Source organism: Pithys albifrons, chromosome 3 (genome assembly GCF_047495875.1).
Source record: "Pithys albifrons albifrons isolate INPA30051 chromosome 3, PitAlb_v1, whole genome shotgun sequence".
Classification (NCBI taxonomy): domain Eukaryota; kingdom Metazoa; phylum Chordata; class Aves; order Passeriformes; family Thamnophilidae; genus Pithys; species Pithys albifrons.
The window spans coordinates 49,879,037-49,902,753 of record NC_092460.1 but is presented as its reverse complement, the minus strand read 5'-3'; the positions used below and the strand labels follow the sequence as shown (position 1 = coordinate 49,902,753).

The following is a 23,717-nucleotide window of genomic DNA, read 5'->3' as shown; positions in this document are numbered from 1 at the left end:
TCATCTCCAAGGCAAAATATATTCCAGTGAATAAACACAATATGCTCCAGAAAAGTTTTTCAGCATTTGTTTCTGTTCAGCAACACACATTGCAAAGCAACGGGGAGGTCCCCCAGAGTAGACACTGCTACTATCCCTGCATTTGGCTGAGCACATTGTCCACCTCTTCTGGCCTAGCACTACCAGATACTTCCAGGCTGCCACAAACTACACTGTCTGCACTGGATAACATGGTGCTATATGACAAGACCAATCTCCCCAACCTCACCTGAAGAGCTGGTTCACGTAGATCTGTTTTCACCAGATATAGCAGAACACAAATTTACACCAGACAATGACACGACTTTCATCCTCTACTCTCACCTGCTTCCCTGCACCTTTCACATTCATTGACCATAAATTCAGGGACTGTATTAAGACACCTTGTCAAAAGCTATTGCCGTAAGAGTCCTAGTCCCACTTTCCTGAAGCATCAGGGCATGGAGGTCTAGGAGGACTATTATTGCTTTTGAAACAAATTGGGGAAACAAGGCAGTACAACAAACACAGCAGAAATACTTCTGTCAGACTACAGGCCCCTCCAGTATTTTACAGTTAGCCCTTCCTCCAACATTAGGAATCTATCCTTCAGTAAAAGTGCTCAGAGCTTTGAATGAAGACAGTAAGGATGCATCAAAAATTTTCAGCTTTATTTCCAATTTTGTTAGACCCTATGGACATTAAATCTTCAGAGGCAGTCAGAGCCCTTGTTTTGTTTGTGCTGAGATCCTACTTCATTTCCAAACCACGGTCTTTGACTTCTAACTATAAAAAGAAGTCTCCAGGGAATAAGCTAAAGGGATAGAAGGCAGGGATTTATCCTATTTCAGGACCTGTGCTTAGATGCACAGGGCCAGCTTGAAGCCAGACAAATTTAGACCTCATCCTTTTATATCTGCCCACTTGCCTGGGATTGCATAGATATCACATACACACGATCAAGCTAGTTTCTCACAGGTCTCAAGTGTGCAAATCTCCTTCAAACATATTCATCCCTTGTGTACAAGTAATTACAACGCATGAGTTTAAATTCCATTTACACTACATCTGACTGTGCAAATGATTCCTCTAAACTTCCCATTGTAAATTTGCACATCCAATGACTCACAGCAATGACACTTCCTTGTCACTAGCTTTGCAGAGACAACTTCCTTCCCAACTACTTAGGAAGGTCCTGGCACTATCATGCTTCCCCTGTCACCTCTATCAATCACAATCAGGAAAAAGAGTTGTTATCCTAAAAATAGAGCTGAAATTTACAGAATTACTTTTTCCCCAATCCAGAGTCCAGACAGATAACGTGCCTTCCTCTTCTCCCGCAAAACTAAGATTTCATTATGAAAGTACTAAAATGTTCAGACTGCACGATTTCCAAAGCTAAACCTTCTCCCTACCTTTCCCTTCATCCAGAGCATCTTGGAAACCGAACAGTGTAGCAACCCTAAATGCAGCCCAGGATGCTAGCCAGCAAACCCTACAGCCCGCTATCCAGAAACTCCTTTACTAAAGTAAGAGGAATAGCCCCTTTCAGAGAGTTCCTTTACCTTCTGAAGAGGGAGGTTAAATTAAGCATGCTGAATTTCCTGCTGCAGTGACAGTCTGACAAGTATATCCAGAGAGAACCTGGACGGTTGATTTTCAGAATTAGATGGGGTGAAGTCCAACCAACTTTCCAAGAGGAAAATTAACAGGGAAATTAAGGGTCAGTTCACAAGCACATGAAATGTCTGCTTTAAGGCACATTGCTAACATAAACAGGAAGAGAATAGTTGATGACAGATTACTCCTGGAAAGTTGGCTGCATTGGTCCACTGTATTCAGCACCTTCAAATATTAATCAAAATAATGGACGATTGACTTATTAGAAGTTACTTTATTTGCTAACAGCAAACTTCATTCTACCAGTGGGGAGCTTGGCAGAAAACCAGCAGGACCTACCTAAAGCAGTCGTGCTCTCTTTTAAACCTTGAAAAGCCTCTGACCCATGCCCTGGGAAACACCAATACCACTGACACTGCAAGTTCACTGGAGAGCTCTGGACAACCTCAGTTTCCCATGTAACAGGAGCAACTGCAAAGTTAATTTAGTTATGTTGTGGAGTGCAGAAGAGTTAGATAATCTGTTAGAGGAGAGAAAAATCTTGCACTTGATAGAACTTGGGTATATCCTCCTTGGCTGAAAGGAGGTCTACAAAGTTGCACTATCAACAAAAATCAATACACTACTAAGGGCACAGCAAAAACATCTGCCTGATTAACTAGTATGATACAAAAGCTGTCACAAGTCCTGAGATAAGTGCCAGACTCTTCATGTGTCTTCAGAGGTAGATTTTCTAAAAGAGGTGGAAGAGATCTGCCTTTAAAATGGAAACACAGGAATAATATACATTTTAACTGTTTTTCAGGTACGCACATAAAAGCTGATGCTGATGATTCCAAGAGCACAAAGTGATAATCCCTAAGTTCTCAAGAATGATGAATGTTGCTTAAAATCCATAAGCCACTCAATTTTTGTTATATTATCATACCTTCTAATCACATTTTCAAACTTCTCTCTACCTACTAGAGATGCAGGAACTATTATTTTCAGTTATACACACACACAAATATACACATGTAAAAAAGAAAACTCCAAAGATTACAGAGTTCAGATGTTAAGACAGTCATCAGCTAGAAGACTTGCAATAAATTTGCAGATTATGTTTTCTTATTTAATAACTACATCCAGTTGTTATGAAAACCATGTCCAGGGTGTAACAGTACACAAGCCAGCTGCTTAAGACAGAAACAAGGGCAACATACTACAGAATCTGCACATAAAATTTCATTTGAACAAAAACAAAGTGTCCAAACTGGTATTTGACCAGGGAGTAGTATATGACAGACATTAACTCAAAGCTTATTGGTGAGTAAAAAGTTTGTTGGCCCCTCAACTCCACATCACCTGAAAAGCAGTGGGTTTGGCAGCCCCCAGTCCCCATGCACCATGGCACCATCTGCTCAGTGTCACCAAGAGAAGTATCAATCACCAATCCACATACACATTGTTTTCTTTGTTCCTCCAACATCTGATTCTCCACTCAGGTCTCATAGGGCAGTGCCAGCATGAAACACTCCCGTCAGCAGCCATCCTATCCTCCACTGACTCATACATAAACGATGTCTGTGGCACCCAGCAGGGAGGAGATAGAGAATTAATCTGTAGGTTTTCCTGTTTTCCCATTAAAATGCTGAAGACAAGTCCTGTTTCCCTGTGCACCAAGCACATAGTCCAAGCTGATAATGCTGCCAGTAAAAGTTACAGGAAAGGTACCTCCAGAAACAAGGTAGGACTTTCAGAGGCAGATAGGATGCCAAAGGCTCTATTTGGTGGATCTTTAAAGGTAATGAGCTACAAGGCAGCTCCTCAGTACTCAGAGTCATACCAGCATTAAGAAGTCGCTCTACTCAGTACACTATAAAACACAGCTCCCAGTACTAAAACTTAAGTGCATATATAAGCTTTTGAGCAACTGGGACCTGACCTGCTGCTTCCACACCACTTAAATCAGCTGGAAATGCAACACTTCATTGCCTGAGTGCAAAACAGAAGCCCAAATGGCCAACACACTTCATTCACAGAGGGGTTGGTATACAACCAAAAGCAGAAAAATGACAGCAGTGAACTACAGAGCCTACCTCATTACTGCTACAGTTTTAGCATTGATTTTTTTGTTTTTTAATGGCACACTTCGTTCCAACTCTCACTGTCATGTCAATATTATAGATATAACAGCAAAGGGAGGTCTGGGCCTCCTGGGAAGAGTTTCAAGAAAGGCTCAAAGGATAACCCAAATGCATTTGACCCTCGGGACGGATGAAGTGTAAAGTCTTTATGGAATCTCAAGGAGTCAAACAGTGCTACAGACATCCAGGCATCTGTCATAATCTTCTCATAATTTGCAGAGTGCACAAGAATCCATTTGTAAAATGCCATGTGGCATACCCATTATTTAATCCCAAATGCTTTACAAATTTTAAGTGAATGTTATGCAGTTGTTTTGGAAAAATTTTCATACTTTTCACCATATTCCCCACACAAGTTTGATTTCAAATCCTAATTGACAGAGTTTAGGGTTTATAAAAGCTAAAAATAAAATCTTACAGCCATTCTCCTAACCATACCTCAGATATTGACTGTATTAATACGGTAGCTGCAACGACCCCACGGTCTACAACTCAGAGCCATCCAGTCTTCAGTTCATCAAAACAGAAATCAATCTGATAAGCCAGTTGGCAGGTTGTTCACATGCTGCATCACACCTACTCCTTTCTGACAGGGACAATAGTCAGGAGACAAGCCAGACCTCCAGGTGTGCATTGTTCCATAACCAGCTGATTATAGCACTAACCTGGATCTAACAAATCTGCTCCCCAGTAAAATAAAGCCATTCAAGCATTCATTCCCACTGTATGTGGAGCCATCCCAGAAACTCAATCACCAAGCTTCAAAGCACCAGGCTCCTTTTCACACATACCACAATAGCAAAATTCACTGTAAATACTCCTTTTGGAGACAAACACTCCAAGTTTCGCATGGAGCAGAGTCAATGTCTTAAAAGGAAGTTAAGATGTAAATGTTTCCAATGACAGCATTCTACATTTGTATACTAATACATTTCCAGAAGCGATTTTAAAGCACAGAAATAAATGGTTCTTTCTCTTACTACAGTGCAGCAAAGCAATATGGCAGCTGTTTAATAGCACATAACAAAATCACAGGACTGCTCATGAAAGAAAAAATAATCTTCAGGGGAGGGAGATTTAAGTAGGTAGAATGCAATTACCTAAATTGAAATTTGGTGGTTAATGACCTCATGTTTAGAAAAATTGCTACATAGCCCTTAACTATCAGAGCTTCCATTTTAAGTCTCATTGACAGTACTTCCAAAACAACAATCAGGAAGCTCTAGCCTAGTAAAAAGTCAATGAGAAGATTAATGGGCATTTAATTAATGCCCTATTTTTTTGCTGAATATTCAGAAAATGCCAGAGGTTGACCTATGACCGTGACTCAGTCAGGCCCTGCTTAACTTCAGCACATTGGAGACCAAATAGCTCAGTATAAAAAGAATGGAAGACTCAAGACCAGAAAAAAGGAGGAAAGTATATCAATTTGTAGAAGACACAATTTGACTTTCATAGAAGCATCTTTAATAAAGGGTCTCATTCCTAGCCAGCCATGAGGCCACAACAAGTGATCTGCCACCAGGTCATGGAAGTAAATCCTTTCTATGTTGCTGTTAGAAAAAGTGTGATGCCAAGAATATATGATAAGCTGCAAGAAGCCTTCAGGGCCCAGAAATGAACCTCATTTCCAAAAAAAAAATTATGGGAACAAGTTATTGTATGATCCATTCAAAATGAGGACCACAAGGAGTTAAGCCGAAATCAAAGGAGGAATTGAATCCTCTTCACTCAGTCTACATCTGTCATACAATCTCCCACCTTCATACAGCTGAGATGAAATCTTAGGTCAGAAAGCACCCTTTCAGAGGGTTTGCAGCAATCCCACCATTGACCTTCACCCCCCTGGTGTCACAAGCAGCCAGGTGTAACATCACCAACAGGTGACTGATTGAAGCTTTTCCCTTCTTGTTATGGTTCTTAATAGGAGAAATTCCGTTTCTGAGTCAAAGAGCACATGTCTGAGGAACAGAACAGAAGTAACATTTAAACACTAAAATGGCCATATAGCACCCCTCCTCGAATAACAGCTCTGACAACTTAAATCAAACTCATTGCAAGATACAAAACCAGAGGGAATATTTTAACTGACTTTTTAGCCAGAAATAGGGACAGGCTCTTATCTTCTTCCTCCATAACCTCCTTTCCCCATTCAAGAGCAAATCTTCATTCCAAACCCAAGCTATTACTCTTCTTTCATTTCCTAAATCTAGTCCTTTTATTAAGATACAAATGTTTCACACTTTACTCTGAGCCCTCCGCATGCTGAGAAAAGATTCCCAGGACATAATAACTAGCACAGACACACAGTGATAGAAAAGCAATGCATAATTCAACACAAAGTTTTAAAATTTTATGGAGCAGCCAGTAGAAAGGAAAGCAGAAAATCTAAATCTCCAGTGTGTTCTCAGTCATAACCTGTTTTTTGAGACTGCAATACCTCTTTAAGGACTTTTGAACCTTAAGACAAGAGCTTAGAACTCAAACACAAACCTTTAACTATACTTGAAATCAAAACAAATCTCCAGAGTCATCAGCCATCTAAGGTTATCTGTTATCTCCGACACCACCTCAAGACTTCACCCAGGGTTTGGCTCTTGAAGCTAAAAATATCCTTAGAAAAATTTTGCTAGTCTCTGTTTGTGCCCAGAGATTCAGATTTAATCTAGAAGCCAGTGCACCAAAACCAGAAAAAGCATCCTTAGGGATAACACCCACCTAACCAAGAACTAATTTACTTCCAGATAGAAAACACTATTACCTGAGATTTCTGGCTGAAAGAAGGGTCACATAAAATTTCAGACCAGCCTCTCTGAGGACTCACCTTCTCCACTTGCTTCCCACCCCGAACAGTTCCACAGCCCAAAGAACAGCAAGTGCCCTCCACCTGTTCTTTTTATAGCATCAGGCTGAGAAGCCACATAGGCCATTGCCCTCCCAGCAGGCTCAGGGCTGATAAGCTATGCAGGGGGGTCGTCATTTGTACTGATGGGTTGCAAGGGGCCTCCCTGCAATCAAGGCAGTGAGGATGACTGGTGACACATGTGTGTGATTGATGATCTGTGGAAAGGAAGGATGTGCTTATGTCCCTCTCACAGGGTATGTGGAGCTCAACATCAAACTCTGAATAGATTCTTCCATTTATTCCTGGCCAAACATCACAACACTTGCAGGACAGTGACATGTGCTAGATGGAAAGGCAAGCAGTCCAATCCCCACTGCTGAGGTACAAGAGGAGTTGTGGTTCCCTCACTGAGGGCAAGATGAGCTCTCACTAAAGCCTGTACGCTCAGACACCTCTCCCGTTCATGGCAGCCTCCAGCAAGATTCTGAGCTAGCAACTCGTACTCTGTCCCAGGCAAAAAGGGAGCTGGGAAGGGGAAGAACAGGCCTTTCTAATATACATCTCTTCATACCTGCACTCTCCTCTCACCCAGTCTGCTGTGCCTAGGACTGTCAACAGCTCTCTCTGAAGTCCCTTCTTTCATAATCAGTTTCTTTTGATCACACACTAAAACAGCAGACTACTGTTTAAATGCAAGTGCTGAACAAAGAAGGTCATTAAATATGTAGGAAATGTCATTCCTTACCTGCCAGGTGCCCTGGAAGGGCAGGGTGAAGAAGAGATGGGGCAGGAGAGAGCCAGAGGCAGGGAGGGAGAAGGGGCAGCTCAGAAAGGATATGGGTTGCACACCATTTTGATGCACCAGCTCCTTGGGCTGGTGGTCTGTTTCAAGCAGAAGAAGACAACTGGGGCCAAGTCAGGATAGGGGACATCAGGATCTGATGGGGAGGTGACTTCTTCATCCTCACCCAGCTCCGGGGAGGACGGCGGCTGCTCCGGTGGTGTTTGTTGTTCTGAGATGCCCAGATCCACAGGCTCCAGTGGGCAGATGGCAGAAGTGTGAGGGGGCTGTGGGCTTGCAGGCCAGGTGGAAGGAGGCTGGGGGATATACTCTGCCATGGCTGCCACAAGTGAGAACCCCTGGAGAGAAGGGGAGAAAGAGAAATTAAATCCCATGAGGAATCAGCAGCAAAAGCACAGCATGCCCATGCTCTCGTAGTGTGTCTGGAACAGGGGAGAACTGCAGGACTGATGGCTCTGACAAATGATAAACCACATTCACACATTCTGCTGAAGCAATTTTAAGTGAAACTCTTCTCTGCCAGTTGCTCTCTCCATCAAGACTCCTCTGGCTAGCCCTCTCCATCACTAACTATTTAAACCATCCCTGTATCTGACACACCCTGTCACGGTGCTGTACTATCTCAGGGGATAGTGCCAGCTCTTTTGGAAAGAGCCTGAGCCCCTTAATGGAGCTCTGTGTTTTGAGCAGCTTTGCCCCATCCTGACACAACAGAGCCCACCCTGCCCTCGCAGTCCCTCACACAGTCCTGCTAACAACAGGTTCAGCTCTGCTGTCCCAGTTCTCCCATCCAAGGGCACACTGGGCTGGCCCCATGTCACACCATTGCACAGGCTCCTTCAGACTGACACTGACAAGTGCATGCCAAACCCATGCACAACACTCACCCATTGAAACAGAGAGCTGTAACACAAGCCAGAAGTGGGATTAAATATTAAGCCCCCTTCACTGGAGTTTGTTGAGCTCTTGTGTGCTGGAGCAGTGGAAACTCTGTGAATACAGGTCACAAAAGTTATTCTACTCAATGGAGTGGTCAGAGAGCACAGGTTGGCACAGGAAGAGCAAGTCCAGACTTGGTGGCACCCTGTGCTGGTTTCAGCTGGGCTAGAGTCAATTTTCTTCACAGTGGGGCTGGTAAAAGAGATAGTTTATTTACTGCTGAGCAGTGCTCACATAGCATCAAAGCCTTTTCTGCTTCTCACAGCACCTCACCACTGAGCAGGCCAGCAGTGCATAAGAATCTGGAAGGGACACATCCAGGACAGTGACCTTAACAGACCAAGAGATATTCCCTACCATATGACATCGTGCTCAGCATATAAAGCTGGGGGAAGAAGAGGAGAAGGGGGGGAGCATTCAGAGTGATAGTTTGTATTCCCAAATTGGTGTTAAGCATGATGAAACCCTGCTTTCCTGGAGGTGACTGAACACCAGCCTGCCCATGGGAAGTGGTGAATGAATTCCTTGTTTTGCTTTACTTGAGTGCACAACTTTTGCTTTATCAATTAAACTGCCTTTATCTCATTTTTCTGCCTTTTTCTCATTTGATGATTTTGGTTCTTCCCCTATCCCACCCTGGGGGCAGTAAGCAAGCAGCTTAGTGTGGCTTAGCTGCCAGCTGGGGTTAAACCCCAACACACCTGAGCACTATAGAGCACCATGCTTTTGCTAAAGAACACCCCTTTGCTGCCTGGGTGCACTTAACAGCAGCCTTGTTCTGGAAAACACAAAGCCAAATGTTGTCAACTAAATAACAGCGTGAATGTTCCTTGTCAAAGTGAGGGGAGTTAAACTCCAAGGTCTGACTTGGGTGTTACAGTGATACTCTTAGGGAAAGAATGCTTGGCCAAGGACTACCCACTTTCTTCCCTTCACCCTGTTGGCATGCTCAGCTGTCTGGAGTGCCCTTGCTACAATTGCAGGTTTAAAAGCAACACAAGAGCCCTCAGACACACTGCAATACAGAAAGGGATGATCAGCAGCAGGAAAGCATGTGTCTGTCCATGGCACAGATCTCATCTCTTTGCATACTGACCATAGGTTATCCTCCTAGACACTTGTCTCTGTTCTCTTCACTTTAGGATCATAAAGCCTACATGCACCTCTGTTGACACTGTTTTGCCTTGGCATGGCTGTGCCAGAGACCCTTTTGACGCTCCAATTGCTGGATTCATGATCTCCAGTGCTCTCCACAGCTCTCCTCTGTCAGGAGCTTATCAGCCTTCCCACCTTGGGTTGCAGTGCCCCATCAATCTCAGCTAAGACCCTGAAAGCTCTGCTTATCCATCCTGTTCTCGCAGCCTCCTGCTTCCAACATGCACCTTGATCCAAAGCTTTGCTTGTTCTTCGAGGCTTGGTATTTGTCAGAAGAAAGAGCAGCAAGCACAGAGAAAAGCAGACATAGTGTCCCTTGGGGGATAGCAGAGACACTCTTTGAATTCATTATCCCAAAGGCCAGCAGCTACTGGAAATAAATGGGTACTATGTCTCCGGACTAGATTTGGGATGCTGTTCATGAGCTCTGTGAAAAAATTGCCAGTGCATCCTTCTCACTGTCCAGCACTTCTGCTTTCTCTTTCATCATGTTTTTGATCTGGGCACCCATTCAGTTACTTGTACTACCTTTTCCATTCCCTATTCCCACCAGCTCCCCATTGCCTGCTCTGAGTTGGCTCCTTTGCAGGCAATTAACATGCGGTGGCTGAACCCTTCTTCCCTCCCATTAATGGCACAGAGGAGAAAGATTAGGAGGGACAGCCAGGAAGAATTACTTACTAGGGTGCTCAGAGCATGCACACTGATGAGGGCATGACAATTCCAAACCGCAATGTAGAAAGCCTCATAATTGACAGTACTACCAAGCAAAGGAATGGCAGAAACAAACTCATCAGCAATCTCCTGCTTTGCCCTCAAGCCAGCTTTCAGGGCCTCTTCTCCATCTCACCACTGCCAGATATAGCTGGGACTTTGGGATGATGCTCTGCCCATGTCCAACACATGTGCATAAATTGGGTAGTGGCTGCATCATGTGCAGTTTATCACTCCAATTTGGGCAGCTCAGATTGGGTCATTAGGGGTTGTTCAGAGCCAAGTGAGTCTGTTTGGATGTCCCGAAACTAAATACAGTCCTTAAATGACAGCTGCCCCACTGGAGACGTGAGTAATACCCCTTACCTTTCTGAGATTAAATCCCATTCTCCCTCTCAAAGCAGCCCCAAGGCTGTGATCACAACATATTTGCCACATTAAGCAGGATTAATATTCTATGTCAAAAGACAGAAAGAGGAAAATCAAGCACTGGGGCACTTCTGAGCTCTTTATGCAGTCACTGCTCCCATCTCAACTTCAAAAAAGAACAGAGTGTTTTTCCTGCCAGAGACAGGCCCAATGTCCTCATCACTACCGTCTCAAATGTCGAGGTTAGAACCAGCTATTTCCCCAGTTTTGGTCAGGCTGCAACTCCTGCAATGCTGCTGTTTTCACTGGGATTGCAATCACTGGCCTTCCCATGCTGTAGCATTGCTGTGTAACTCGGTTGGAGTCAGCCTGTGCAGTATTTCAACCTAGAGAAGCCCTGTTTAAATCAAAATGACCAAGGGGAATGGGTTTGGCACATGCACACATATGCATACACAGAAAAACATGCATCAACAGAGAGGGTTCCTACACAGACAAAAGACAGTAGTAGTATAACCAAAGAGAATTATAAATGTCCAGAATTTTGGGATGCCTCTAACACTCTGTGCAAGTGCACCTTACTGTAACAAGGGTGATGCAAGAGGACAATTAGATGTTTATGGGGTGGCCAGATGCACATTCTTCTCACTCAGTCTTTTGCTCAGACAAGCCTAACCCCAGCTGGTGGTGGCAGGCCAGACCCAGCAGTGAAAAGAAAATCCTCCTTACCCCCAATTTTTCTGGCCAAATACCCTCCAAGTACACAAAAATATCCCCATGCGAAAGTCACCACTGGAGAATCAATGCTACACCAGCTGCACCTCCTGCTTCTCTCCTTGCACAGCCTCTGCCAAAACCTGCTGTGGAGCCTGGACACCTCCTCCCACCATCCATCCCCAAGGGCCATTTAAAACCACTATCATCCCCAGCTGAACACCCACTGGTCCTGCACACACCTGCCTTAGACACATGTGCTGGCAGGGAGCTTAGTGACTTGGCAAGCACAGGAGAACCTGACAGCCTCTGGCTCAACCTTTCCCCAAAAGCACCTGGTCCTGCCAGACTCTACTGAGGGGGAAGGGAAAAGGATGCTCTGAATGGAAAGGGAAGTTGTGGAAATTGTTTGGGAGAAAAAGAGATGTCACAATTCAGGAGAAGTGGATGTCTGTCCCCAAAGGCTGATATCACCCCCTGATGTGCACTGCTCAGAGAGGTCTATGCTCAGACATGCTCCCCTCCAGGCCTGCAACTGGCATTCCAGGGCTCTTAATGCCATGAACTGCCATGAGCAAGCCAGCTCAAGGTGTCCTGCACTCATCACACCCCAGCTGAAGCAGTTTTCTGGCTCCTCACTACCCCTTCTTGGCAGGTGTTCGGGCAGAGAAGGGCCAACAAGGACCATTGGTGAGGGTTGACTGATGGGACCTTTACAATGCCCATGCAGACCATTCCAGATTATTGCATCTTGTCAGTGAAAGAGCCTTTTGCAGCCAGCTGGGAGAGGGAAATACCACAGGAAGGTCCACAGAGCACCATCCCAGTGCTGGAGGCAATCCACTCAGAGTCCACTGGGATGAGAACTCCCCTCCCATGTGGGAGCATCCTCAGAGATCACCTAGGCCACCACCATCACTAACTTTGTATCCCTCATCAGCCCACACTGCCTGGGAGCTGTCCCTTCCTCCATGTGCACTGTTCACAGAGGTAACACTGGGGTCCACATCTGAAATGAAAGTGCAGAGTGCACTTCCTTTGAGAGCAGACCTATGTACACACAGCACCTCCCATCCTGATGTGATCCATCACCATCAGTCACCCATTACTCAGAACCAGCAGGAAGCACAGCAGCCACTCTGCCCTGCTAACAGCCTTGCAGAAGAGGTACAAAAATTACAAATTCCAGCTGGCATTGCAGGGGTGGGCAAGACAGCCCTGTCAACTGGAGCAACACCTGAGGCACATGAGTTTATTTATCATCTCTGAACATCCATCCAAAGGTTGATAAGCTTCTTCTGACACGGCTCTTGTGACCAGCTTCGTATAAAGCCAGACTTCTTTAAGGAGGTCTCTGACTGCATAGTATATTGATGATAGCATGTGGGTGACCCCATTCAGTAGCTGTGTGTGCTGTGTGCCTCCCAGGGTGGTCTGCTGTACATGGTTGTCAGTCCATGCTTGTTTGTTGCTATAAATGGCAAGCGGTATCTTTGATGCACGCGTCTGGCTGTGGGGATGTGTTAGTCATACAGGTTTCACATTCTGAGTGTTTGTCATGGTACAATATAATTAGTAGTACATGTCTCCCTCTGTGTTTGTGTTCATCTGGCAGCGGCATGTTTCTCTGCCTGTTCATGTGAGGCAGTGCCTGTTCTCATCTGCTTGTATGTGTGTGGAGTTGTACGTGTGCCAGTAAGGAACAGGGTCACTTTTATCAGCAGTTAATTTGAAAGACCATCTTTTACATCTCCATAGTCTCACCACCTCCAAGTGCAATGGGACATGGCAGAAACCCAACAGACAGTGTTTCAAATAGTGCCTGAATCCATTGCTCACAGGTGCTGGTGTTCCACCATCCATGGCCTACACCAGAGCCAGGGTCTCCCAGCTGCCCTGCCCTGGTCAAATGCCCACAACCTATTGTCTTTCAGCTTTGTGCTGGTTGATTGTTGTGCCATATCTCCACACATGCCATTAACCTCTGCCAGATTTGCTCAAGAGCTTTGTACCCTCACTTTTTTCACCCTGGTGGTTTTGTATCCTTCCTCCTGCTCAGGACAGGGAGCAGAAGAAATTGCCACATCCCATAGAGCAGGGAAAGGAGCATTCCCTCCAGCACTAGACAAAATAAGCAAGCTATCTGTCCCGAAGCCTCAACAATACCCTGGCTTCAACCTGTACTGCAGGCAGCACCCCTCAATGGTAGGAAGAGCAAGCCCAGATCTCCTGGACAGTCCCACCCTCCTCATCACAGACAATATCCACTGTATCACTTCCCTCTCATGTGTCTGGGAGAGCCCCATCCTGTCCATGTCTCTGGTCCCTGCCTCTGGCACAGCAAAGTAGGGATCTGCTTATGATGCTAAGGACCTTTGGCCAAGTCTGGAGATCTCATGGAGACCAGTAAAGGTGTTGCTGGAGATGGAGAAAAGGTAATGAGAGGAAAAAAAGGAATAGAAGAAACATGGTCACTTTAGATGTAGGAGATACAGAGGAGAAGGAAGTTTCCCATTGGAAAATCATTACCTAGCCTTAACTGTGTGGGGCTACTGAAGACCTTAGCCTTATCCCATTGCTCCCCAGGGAATATCTTTAATTGTTTTCAACAAAACGTTTTCAGTTTTGGTGTCCCAAGTAAACAGACACTAAAAGTCTCCTTTTGGGGATGAGTCCACACTCCAACAGGCCCTTTTTGTGGAGATTCTGCCCCTGAGTCAGTATTTTCCCTTTCGAACCTGCCCCACTCCCTCTCTGTGGCCCTCTTTGGTCTGCACTGCTCACAGTGGTGCCTCCTCCTCGGGCACACGCACACCTTTCACATAAGTGGATTCTTGTCAAGTCCTCTCACTTAAACCACCGTTTAGCCAAGCCACACATCCTTAGCACTTAATCCTTGTTCATAAAATAATCTTCCAAGCCCCGCGGTCCCTCCGTGCAGATCTGCACTGAAAGCCGCCTCTCACCTACCACTGTTCTGCTGATAATGATGTGCCAAGTGCCGCCTTCCCGCAGGGCTGGTGCCTGAGCCGGCCGCATAGGCGAACTGCCATCGAGATGTCTCTCTTGCTGGTCCTGACATGCTGCGAGTCCATGTCTGATATGCCATCTACTGTTACACCTTGGTCTTGTAGCCCATGCCGTCCCTTCCTCGCCCCTCAGCAGGTCCTCAGACCCCATGTTTCAGGCTACATTGCCCTCAGATGCATTAGCTTGTATTTTTCCTAAGATAAATTTCGTTAAAATATTTTCTGCCTGTCTTTCTGACCTCACTAATTCCCCTTGTGTTGTTTTGCTGCATCCCCCCTGGCAGGCAAAAACCTGGTTTATCTTCATTCAGGAAAGTCATTAATGTGCCATTTACTCCCTCCTCCAGATCAGCAATGAAGATGACACCTCAGATGGGTCAGACGAGGATGCTGAAGAAGAAGGTAGTCGTGTCATAGACTACTAGCAGTGGTGGCTTTGGGGCCATCCTCTAATCCTTAGCCCTTGGGCCAGAATATGAAGTGCTTGCAGGAAAGACATAACATGCAAATACCTCACCTGTGCCTCCCAGAGAAGCCCATGCTGCGGGAACAGAGCCGCAGCTCCTGCCCACCACAAAGATAGATGCCCAGTGCTGCCACTGCCAGAATTGTACCTGCACTGAGAGTGGATGGAAAAGGGCAGCCTGGGGCTGCTTCCACCCAGGTTGAGCCACCAGTGAGAAGCTCTGCTGTTTCACACCATTCTTCCCAGATCAGCCTCTCTGCCCTTTTTGTCCCAATGCCCATTCCATCCCAGTGTCCCTTTAGGACCTGTTGCAGTGTGAATGAGTAGGAAAACAGCAGCCTACAAGGAGCAGGGAGATCCCAGGAGACGCCCTACTCCCAGTCACAGCACAGCACTAAACACAACCTCCCATCTCTGCACAAGCATCCTCACTCCACCTCCAGACTGTCCCAACCCACACCACTGCTCACATCTGGAGAGGAGATTCCCTAAGGGGAAAATGGAGGTGGGGAGATGGAGACAGTAGAGGACATCTAAAGGGAACAAAATACTAAGAACTTTGGGGAGCATCTAGAGTTATATATAATACCTCTCCTTTCCCTATAATTTACTGCTTCCATATATATGAATTACAATGCCTCCAATGGAGATAATCTGCATAAACCCAGCTACACATTTGGAGCAAACTAAGTCTTAGTAAAAGCAAAAACAGGAGAGGCGATGTGGAGTGTGATGATGCCCCAGGCTCTGCCTCAAGAAAGGAGGGGGGGATATGGGAAAAAAATGTAGCTATGAAGATGGGAATCATCTAGAAGCAGAGAAGAGACATTTCTAGCTCTGCTGCAATGGCCTACAGGCTCTTCAATCTCAGGTCGATAGATAGACCAGGACCTTGTAATGGCTCCTTGCATCACACATGGTTTGACTACTGACACTGCTACTCATTTATGTGAGTTGCCTTCTCTCCCTCCTGCAACGAGAAAAGGAATCAAAGCTTGGACAGTTGTTTGAATAGAGATCACTGAAAAGCAGAGAAGACACTGATGCAAGCGTATCTGACCACAGACCTGACACAGACTACTACAGCCCAAGCCAGTTCCTTGCAATCTGGCACAAAAACTCAGTTACAAGGAGTTCATAAACAGTTACCCTATTCCTCAACTCCCACCACCCCCATGGGCAAACTCATAGCAAATCTGAAGGCAAAACAGGGAAAAAAGCCCATGGAAGACAAGCAACTGAAGGCATCAATGCTGCTGAAAGTCATTGCTCTGGCAGGAGTCGCAAAATGATACTGGGCACATATGCACATGCTTGCACACACACATGGAGCAGCAGAAACAGGATCCCATCCATTTCTGACAGTTTGATCTGTAGAAAAATCCATTCTTAACCTCTGTACTGGAAAGCAACTTAATTGAGCCTGTCAGCCAGACACATTAACCCAACACCTGAGAATTGTTTAACACCACTAACCCCACCTGCGCTCTCCATACAGTGCAGCTTTTCTAGCCATGGCCAAACTCTGACTTCAGAGAAAGGAAACAAAAACCTCCTCCCCTCTGCCCCCCTCCACCCCAATGATCATATCAGGCAAATACTTTCAGAAGTCACATCGTAGCAGCAAAATCCTTGTTACTCGCCACTTCACCAGCTACCAACAGTTCAGGTCAGCATCTCTTCTCCATTCTGTTCAACCCCACTGCCATAAGCCCAACTCCTGTGGTTTCACATGGACATGCCCTCCCAGGATGCCCACACAGAGCTTTACATCAAGGCATAGCGAAGGATGTGATGCCTGTGTTGCAGATAAGGGTTATATCAGAAGCAGAGACCAGCTGTCCTTGGGGTTTTTTTGACTTTTTTAATACACACACATACTTGCTGAGAGAGGAACAACCTTTCTTTTTGGAGGCACCCTTCTGATCTTGCCTTGGTCTCATGGAAATAGGGCTTCTGTACTGCACTCTGCAGGTGCCAGAAAGCACAAGCTACTGCAGAAAACACCAACAAGCAGCATTTCACACCAAGAGCCCACAGCGTATCCACTTGTCCACAGTCTGCAAGGACTGGTGTCAACCTGCAAAAGTCCCTGATGACTAACCCTAGCTTAGCCAAGAGACCACCTCCCTCCTGCACCACCACAGCAGTACACACCTCCAGTCCAACGGAAGTGAGAAGGCATTTTCTGAGATCTTATTCCCTGATACATCAAGATGATTGCTCTTCAGAGCACACTGTGATGCTTCAAACACGGGGGCCTGACAAGTACCAGGAGAGCAAGGGGTTTATTAGCAAGTTAGTGGGTTGATTTATGCAGTCTGAGTTATGATTAGAGGGCTTAAATAAATTTTGTATCAGTGTAAGACATTTTTCAACCCACTGTGTGATTTCTAAGAGCTTCAAGGTATGAACTTCAGATACAGATGAATAAACTAAATAAGCTGCCTATATTAGGTCATTATAAACAACCGTGCACCTCTGCATAACTGGGAAGAAACCTCTACTTTCCAATAGCAGTTTGGGGGTTTGTAGATCTTGAACACTCTTAAAATCTTCCCTATGTTATCCCATCTAATTGGTTTTAAAAGGTACAGCTAGGAAATGGCACTACATGATCTTGCAGATCCACCTGTACCACTTGATTTCTGAGCCTTTTCATGGATCCAGCAGCTTTAGTAAGGCTCTGGGTAACTGCAGATATTCACCTGCTTGTTTGATTGTGCAGGATTAGGGCTTTGATTTAATAAAAGGCCAAATTCATTTTAAATCAGTGGCCTGCTCTTTTAAAGATTCCTAACACTATGTGTGTGTATTTCATGACTTTCCAGCTGTAGATACTTGTTCTCTTCAAGAAAAATGAAAAAGAAAAAAAAAGGACATTGGTTTCAACATTCTTTTTTCCCTAGGAAAAAAAGCTGACCAACCATATAGCTTCTTTGCAGCACAGTCCAGAATTGCAGGTTTTTCCCAAAATCAAAGGTGTCAGGGCTCAGCATAATCCACCCTGGTCTGGGACATCCTCTTGGTGTGGCCTGCTGTGGTTGGAACAGGGCAGGACTACAGCATAAGTAGGGCTGTAGACTGGGACCATGTTACACCGGGCATGGACACATGAGTTCTCCAAAACCAGATCAGGCAGCAGTAATGCAGCCAGATATGAAGTGGGTTGGTTGAAGGGAGGGAGGATGGATGGAAGGCAGGAAGGCAGGAAGGAAGGAAGGAAGGAAAGAAGGAAGGAAGGAGGAAGGGAGGCCAGGACTAGAGTAGATGCCAGAGCTGCAGCCTGGGATACAGGTGCATTATTGGCACTTCAAGGATGCTCAGGACTGGACAAGCAAAGAAGGTGCCGCTCTTGGTGGAGACAAGAGTGGGAACACAGGAAAGTTTACCCAGCATCCCAGGTGCACTCTGATAGACCCCAAGGAGCCCAGCTGGTCTCCTCATATGCCAACCAAGGCCATTGTGCTTATCCAGAAACACCCACAGGCAAGCAGCAAGTTCTTGGGAATCAACATCCCTCTCCCATAACTCTTCCCCTTGCTCCCTTGATGGCTGTGGATGCGCTGGCCCTGCTTTGGCCAGATCCACTGTCTGAAAACTCTCCTGAAGCAGCACCGAGAGAAGATTTTGAAAGATAAAACATGACACAGGTTGGCATAACCCCCCTTTATAATAGGCACTGTCAGATTGATCCAGGCTTCATAAGGCACACCTCTTAGATGTCGCAGATCAAAGCTCCTTCTCTGTGCTCCTGACTCTCCTCTGAGATATTCATGACCAGATCTCCTAGCAAGGTGCATGTGCATCTGCTGGTGCATCAAGGTGGCCATTGCTTAGACACATGCTTTCCAGTAAGATCTGCAGGAAAACTGCTTTTCCCCTCCTTCCTGCTGCAGCCAGGGCCAAGGCTTTGCCAAACAGGTACTGCACCCTCGCCCAGCCAGCCTGGTGCATACAGCCTGCCAGTCAGCAGTAAATCAAGTGCAATGCCCAGATTCCATCCCTGACTGCATCCTAGCTCTCCTGGGAGAGGATGGTGACACTAGACCTTCACTGACACACATGCACTGCTGCCCTTCTGAGGAAGCTTAAATCCAATGCCAACACCATGAAACTATCATGTTATTTAATAGAGAGAGGAATAAATGCTCTCAGTCCCTTGCAGGCAGCAGGGAGCTGCCACCTGCCTGAGGCTGTGCACCTGCCCAGACCTTCAGGGATGGGGCAGTGCTGGCTCAGGGAAAGATGCTCTGAAGGTATCCTTAAATATAAAGGGGAAGGGAGTCAGAAACAGGGCTTTTGGATTCCATTCCCAGTGCTCTGAATTAAAAGTTTCTTTGCAGGTAGGGCGTTGAGAAGATAATGTGCTTGCAGATTCCTTTCCACAGACAGAGAAGTTTGTGTCGGAGTTAAAATAATGAAGTGTGAGGGGATTGGAGGGTCAGCAGACCCTTTCCTTCTTTGAGATAATAAATCCTCCTAATTTAAGACCAAGAGCTCTGCAATAGCTCAGAAACAACACAGAAACAACTGACACATAACATAGCAGTCTTCTAAGCGACAGAGACACAGAACTACTAGCAACCCCCAGATCAATGAGAAAAATGCTTCCTATTAGCAGAGAGAAAATGCAGAACAAGTTCTGGGGTTTTGATGTTTACTATTTTTCTCTGCAATAATTTTCAGGGTATTGATACATACTGGGCGGGTTTTTTCTTTCTGGCTTTTTATTTTTTTAAAGCCCCTGTTACTTTTCACACAGCTGCTGTTACCAAGAAGCAAAATGTAACCATGAAGAGTGTTACAAAAACCAGTATTGGTAGAAAACATACCAGATAACTGCTGGTCAACAATGCCTAATACTGTTTCTGTTTCTTTGGGGGTGGGGGGGTTGTGTGAGTTTGGGTTTTTTTAATTCTTCTATTTCTCCCTCCCTCTGCCTCCTGACTCTAGCCAACAGCTTCTAGTGATGTACAGAAGCTGATACATTTGCTATATTAAAGTACATGCTATTCCCTGTCCCTTTTCAGACACTTTGGATGTTGCACATGCAACTGAAATGCAATAATAACCATAAACAAAACAAGAAAAGACAATTCATGAAACCTGAATTCAAGACCCTAGTTTTGCTTTGCAAAGTAAAAAAATGCCCCAAACCCAAAAAGACCCTCAACAGTAAGAAGGTTTTTATAAAAGTTACATATTTACAAGTCTCAGGCAGTTACCTCTCCAAGGAGGAGATTTTGTAACCCTTCCTCTTCCCCACCACCCTTACCCATCATAACGGAACAAACTAATCAGGGCTAAATTTGAAGTTTCTGGCATTATTCACACTCCCTGTATCATTTATAGTAATGTATAAAGAGCTGCTGACTATCTGTGAGATACATATTCCCTGCTGCAATCACTCATGAATGTGAATGGCTGGACACACATCCATTCCCTTTCCACCACCACCACCACTGACCAAAACACACACCAAAATCAATTATTGCTACTTGTTGGGTAAACAGAAGCAGTCTCACATATATAGGCACTGCACACAGACACACACATACCACTGGACATGCACAGAGAAATAACTTTCCACTCTGGAAAGACAGAATTATTAACATTACAGACATGTCTACCCTCAGCTTTTACTTCTGCCAGAGAGGAAACAGGTATGAAACAAATGATGCAATGATGCAAGTGGGAACAAGTTTTCTATTAAAAAGACAGCAAAACCGAGCAAAACGAGACAGACACAAGGTTAGCCAGGTGTGCATGCGTCTCACCTACCTTTGCATGGAAAAGCAATCTCCAAGAGAGAAGTGTCCAAGTCAGAGAAGCAAAATAAAATAATAATGAAGATGCTTTGAAAAAATCCCCCCACTAAAAAAAAAAGGCCCCCCCACCTCCCCCCTTGCACACAGGCACACTCACACACAGACACACACACCTCAGTGCCCGGGGAGGGGGGGAATAGGAAAAAAAAGATCAGGATCAGCTGAGTGATGGGGAGCAAAGAACCTGCCGGCGAGGAGCAGGGAGTTGTGTTAGATCCGTGCCTGCAAGGACTGAGCGTGTGCAGGAAGGAGATCGTTTAAAAGGAGAATACATGGTAAGAAATTGTGGCTGCTCAGGCTGGAGTCTGAAGCTTTGGGGCCAGAGAAAATGAAAAGAGGTTAAAAAAAGGACCTCTTCTTTCCTGGGAGGGTCTGGGGGGCTTTGTCTGTGTGTTTTTCCCTGGGGGATGGTGTTAAGAAGTGACAGAAGCTTCCTCCCAAAAAGACCAGAAAGGGTCAAAATAATTGTGGGATGCTGAGAGGTGATGGAGGTGTGGGTGAGGGCAAGGTTAGCTATTCCATGGTGGGAAAGTGAGGAGGAAGGGCTAGTGTGTGGTTTCTGCCTGTTTCTCTCTCTCCCTCTCTGTCTCTTGCTGTGTTCACCAACGGCTTATGGAGCAAACTGCACAGTGAGAGAGAGAGAGAGAGAATAACTGTACAGGCAGAGAGGAAGAGTGAAACGCCGTCCTTACAGTGACACCAAATGTCTTTTGGGGAAACCTACAATTAGAGGCACAGAATGCAGGAATTCTAACAGCACCAGGGGAAAAGAAGAAATCTCCTTGTACACCATCACACACCATCACATACTCACAACCATGGTGGGGACTCAGGACAGCTGATTTGTCCCTGCCTGCAGTCCACTCATCCTTTCTTTTCTGATGGACACTGGCTTCAGCATGCCTGCCTTTCCCTGAACTTGTAAGCATGTGTCCCTTAACAAGTCACAGATAAGCAGGTTAGAGAATTATCCCTTCGGAAGAGTTAAAAGAACAAACTAACAATGTCCCCTCAAAAGTCATTCCCTCAAAACCAGTCCCTCCCCTTCCCACATCCTACTCCCAGATCTGTTACGGGAACTCAGGGGGTGGGAACAAGTCTGCAAATTAGTTTGCTGTGGCATTTTACAAAGCCAGTGGAAAATGAGGGGGATGGATAACATGCAGAGATCCCACCTTCCAGTGGCTGAAGCAAAGTATGGCCCCCCTGAACCTCATCCAATGGAGGGCCAGCCCAGCCATCTCCCCCACTGGTCCAATTCTGTAACTGAGCAGCCCTATCCCGTGTCAGCACAGGCCCCTCATTCTTGGAGCATCAACCTTCAATTTTCCTGTTGGGGATCCCTGAGTCAGCCCTGGGAAAGGAAAGAAGCCATCACAGTCCTCGAGGCTTTTGATGGTTTTTGCCTGTTCAGACCAATAAAACCCCAGGTGTTATGAGAGACAGAGACATTCTTGCTTCTGCCACAGGCATATATTTTAAATAAGAAGCTAATATATTGCCAAGTTCCCAGTTGAGGTATGGTACAACATGCGCTACAGCCCAGAAGCACCTCAGCTTCCTTGAAGGGATACACAAAGCCTCTCCAAACCTTCCTCATCAAGATGATGTCTGCACTGACTGTTGCATCTTTATGTGTATGGCTAGAATAGCTGGGCCAGGGTAATTAACATATCAAACTAAAAATGGCTGGGAAACCAAGCATTTTAATCATACCGTGAAACAGGCCCTCAGAATTTAACTCTCTGTGGAAAGTCAGTGGAGCAAGCCCACCTTCTGGGAAAGTCAGCACTACTCTGGTTTTACCTCAAGGTAACTCACATGTGTTCACCGTCTAGGCTGAAAAACACCCAGTAGATTTCCTCTCCTCTACCATTCATGACTGTGTGGCCTGGCCTTGCTGTGCCCAGCAACATGAGACAGAAATCAAGGAGCCTCTAGCCACTTACACAAGCCAAGTTCCTTGGAGCCTAAGCAAGGTATTTGGCCCTGTCACTGTCTCTCATGAGAATCTTAAAAGTCTTTTGAACAAAGACAATGGCTGCTGTACGCTTTTAGCATAACACTTTGGTGCTTAATAAAGTGCCTAATCTTGTTATCACTCCTGAAAGGCAAATTTAGGCCTCAGAGGATGCTCAGGCTACACCAGAAGTGTTTAAAAAAAAAAAAAGCGCAATGTTACAAACAATGGGAATGTTGTGACCATCAAATGTTACCTGATTAACAGCTCCCATGAAAAACAGCCCTTCCTCAGACAAATCCAGCCTTTCTTTTCCTGTATCCTCTGACCAGGGCTGCAGTTCCATGGTGAACCTATTCCTCTTCCACAAGCTATAAAGAGATTTTATTCCAGGATAATAATTTTTTATGGTAGCCAGACCTCTCCCACCATGGGTCAGAGCCTGTTTGTATTGAAGCTTTGGAGGATACTACCTCTGGTCACATTCAGCCCCAAAGATGGTTGTTGTTATGCTGAGTTCACTGTTCTGCATGAACTGGAAGGCTTCCATGGAGGAGCAGGGAGACAGCAAGTGCCCAGCCACATCAGGAACCCACTCAAAGTGGGCATGCTTTTGTGACATATGAACCTCAGCTTCTCAGCACAACAGAGATGCAGTGCTGGGCACAACCCCAGAACCACAGTAGAGGCTGGGGTAATAGCAGAGCCATATAAATGTCCCACAAGTCAGCTGAGGCAGATGCTCAGGAAGATCTCTTCTAGACAGTCACTCTAAATGCTTGGGATGCTGGATGCTGACACCCCACTGAGATTGTTTCTGCCTCCACCAGCTCTGGGCAGCCCCCTAAAAGGTGTTACTCATCCCTAAGCACACCCCTAGCACCACACATAGCCAATGTGTGCAATCATAGGCAGTCACACTCCATACGCACACGCCTGTGTGTGCCTTGTATCAGAGGGGCTGGCTGACCTTCTAGTCCCCTCTGCTAACAAGTCCACCCTGTGCTGCCAAAGTTAATCCCCTTGGCTTCTTTCTCACCAACCACAAGACACTTGCCACTCATGTCTTCATGAAGACCATCTGTTATTCCTTTCTGAGAAATAGAAGGGCTTCAATAATGTCCCCAAA

The 23,717-nt window shown here is 45.7% G+C and overlaps 1 protein-coding gene across 1 annotated transcript in view; it reads right to left on the bottom strand.

Annotated features, from left to right (window-relative positions):
- Positions 1 to 23,717, bottom strand: part of CACNA1I (calcium voltage-gated channel subunit alpha1 I) — a 185,758-nt gene that overhangs the window by 131,442 nt on the left and 30,599 nt on the right. Inside the window, exons 2-4 of the mRNA XM_071550077.1 lie at positions 8,708 to 8,735; positions 8,299 to 8,314; positions 7,448 to 7,749 (exon numbers count right to left, since the gene is read on the bottom strand). Coding sequence (XP_071406178.1) covers positions 7,448 to 7,749; positions 8,299 to 8,314; positions 8,708 to 8,735 — 346 coding nt within the window. The remainder of the gene's footprint in view (positions 1 to 7,447; positions 7,750 to 8,298; positions 8,315 to 8,707; positions 8,736 to 23,717) is intronic.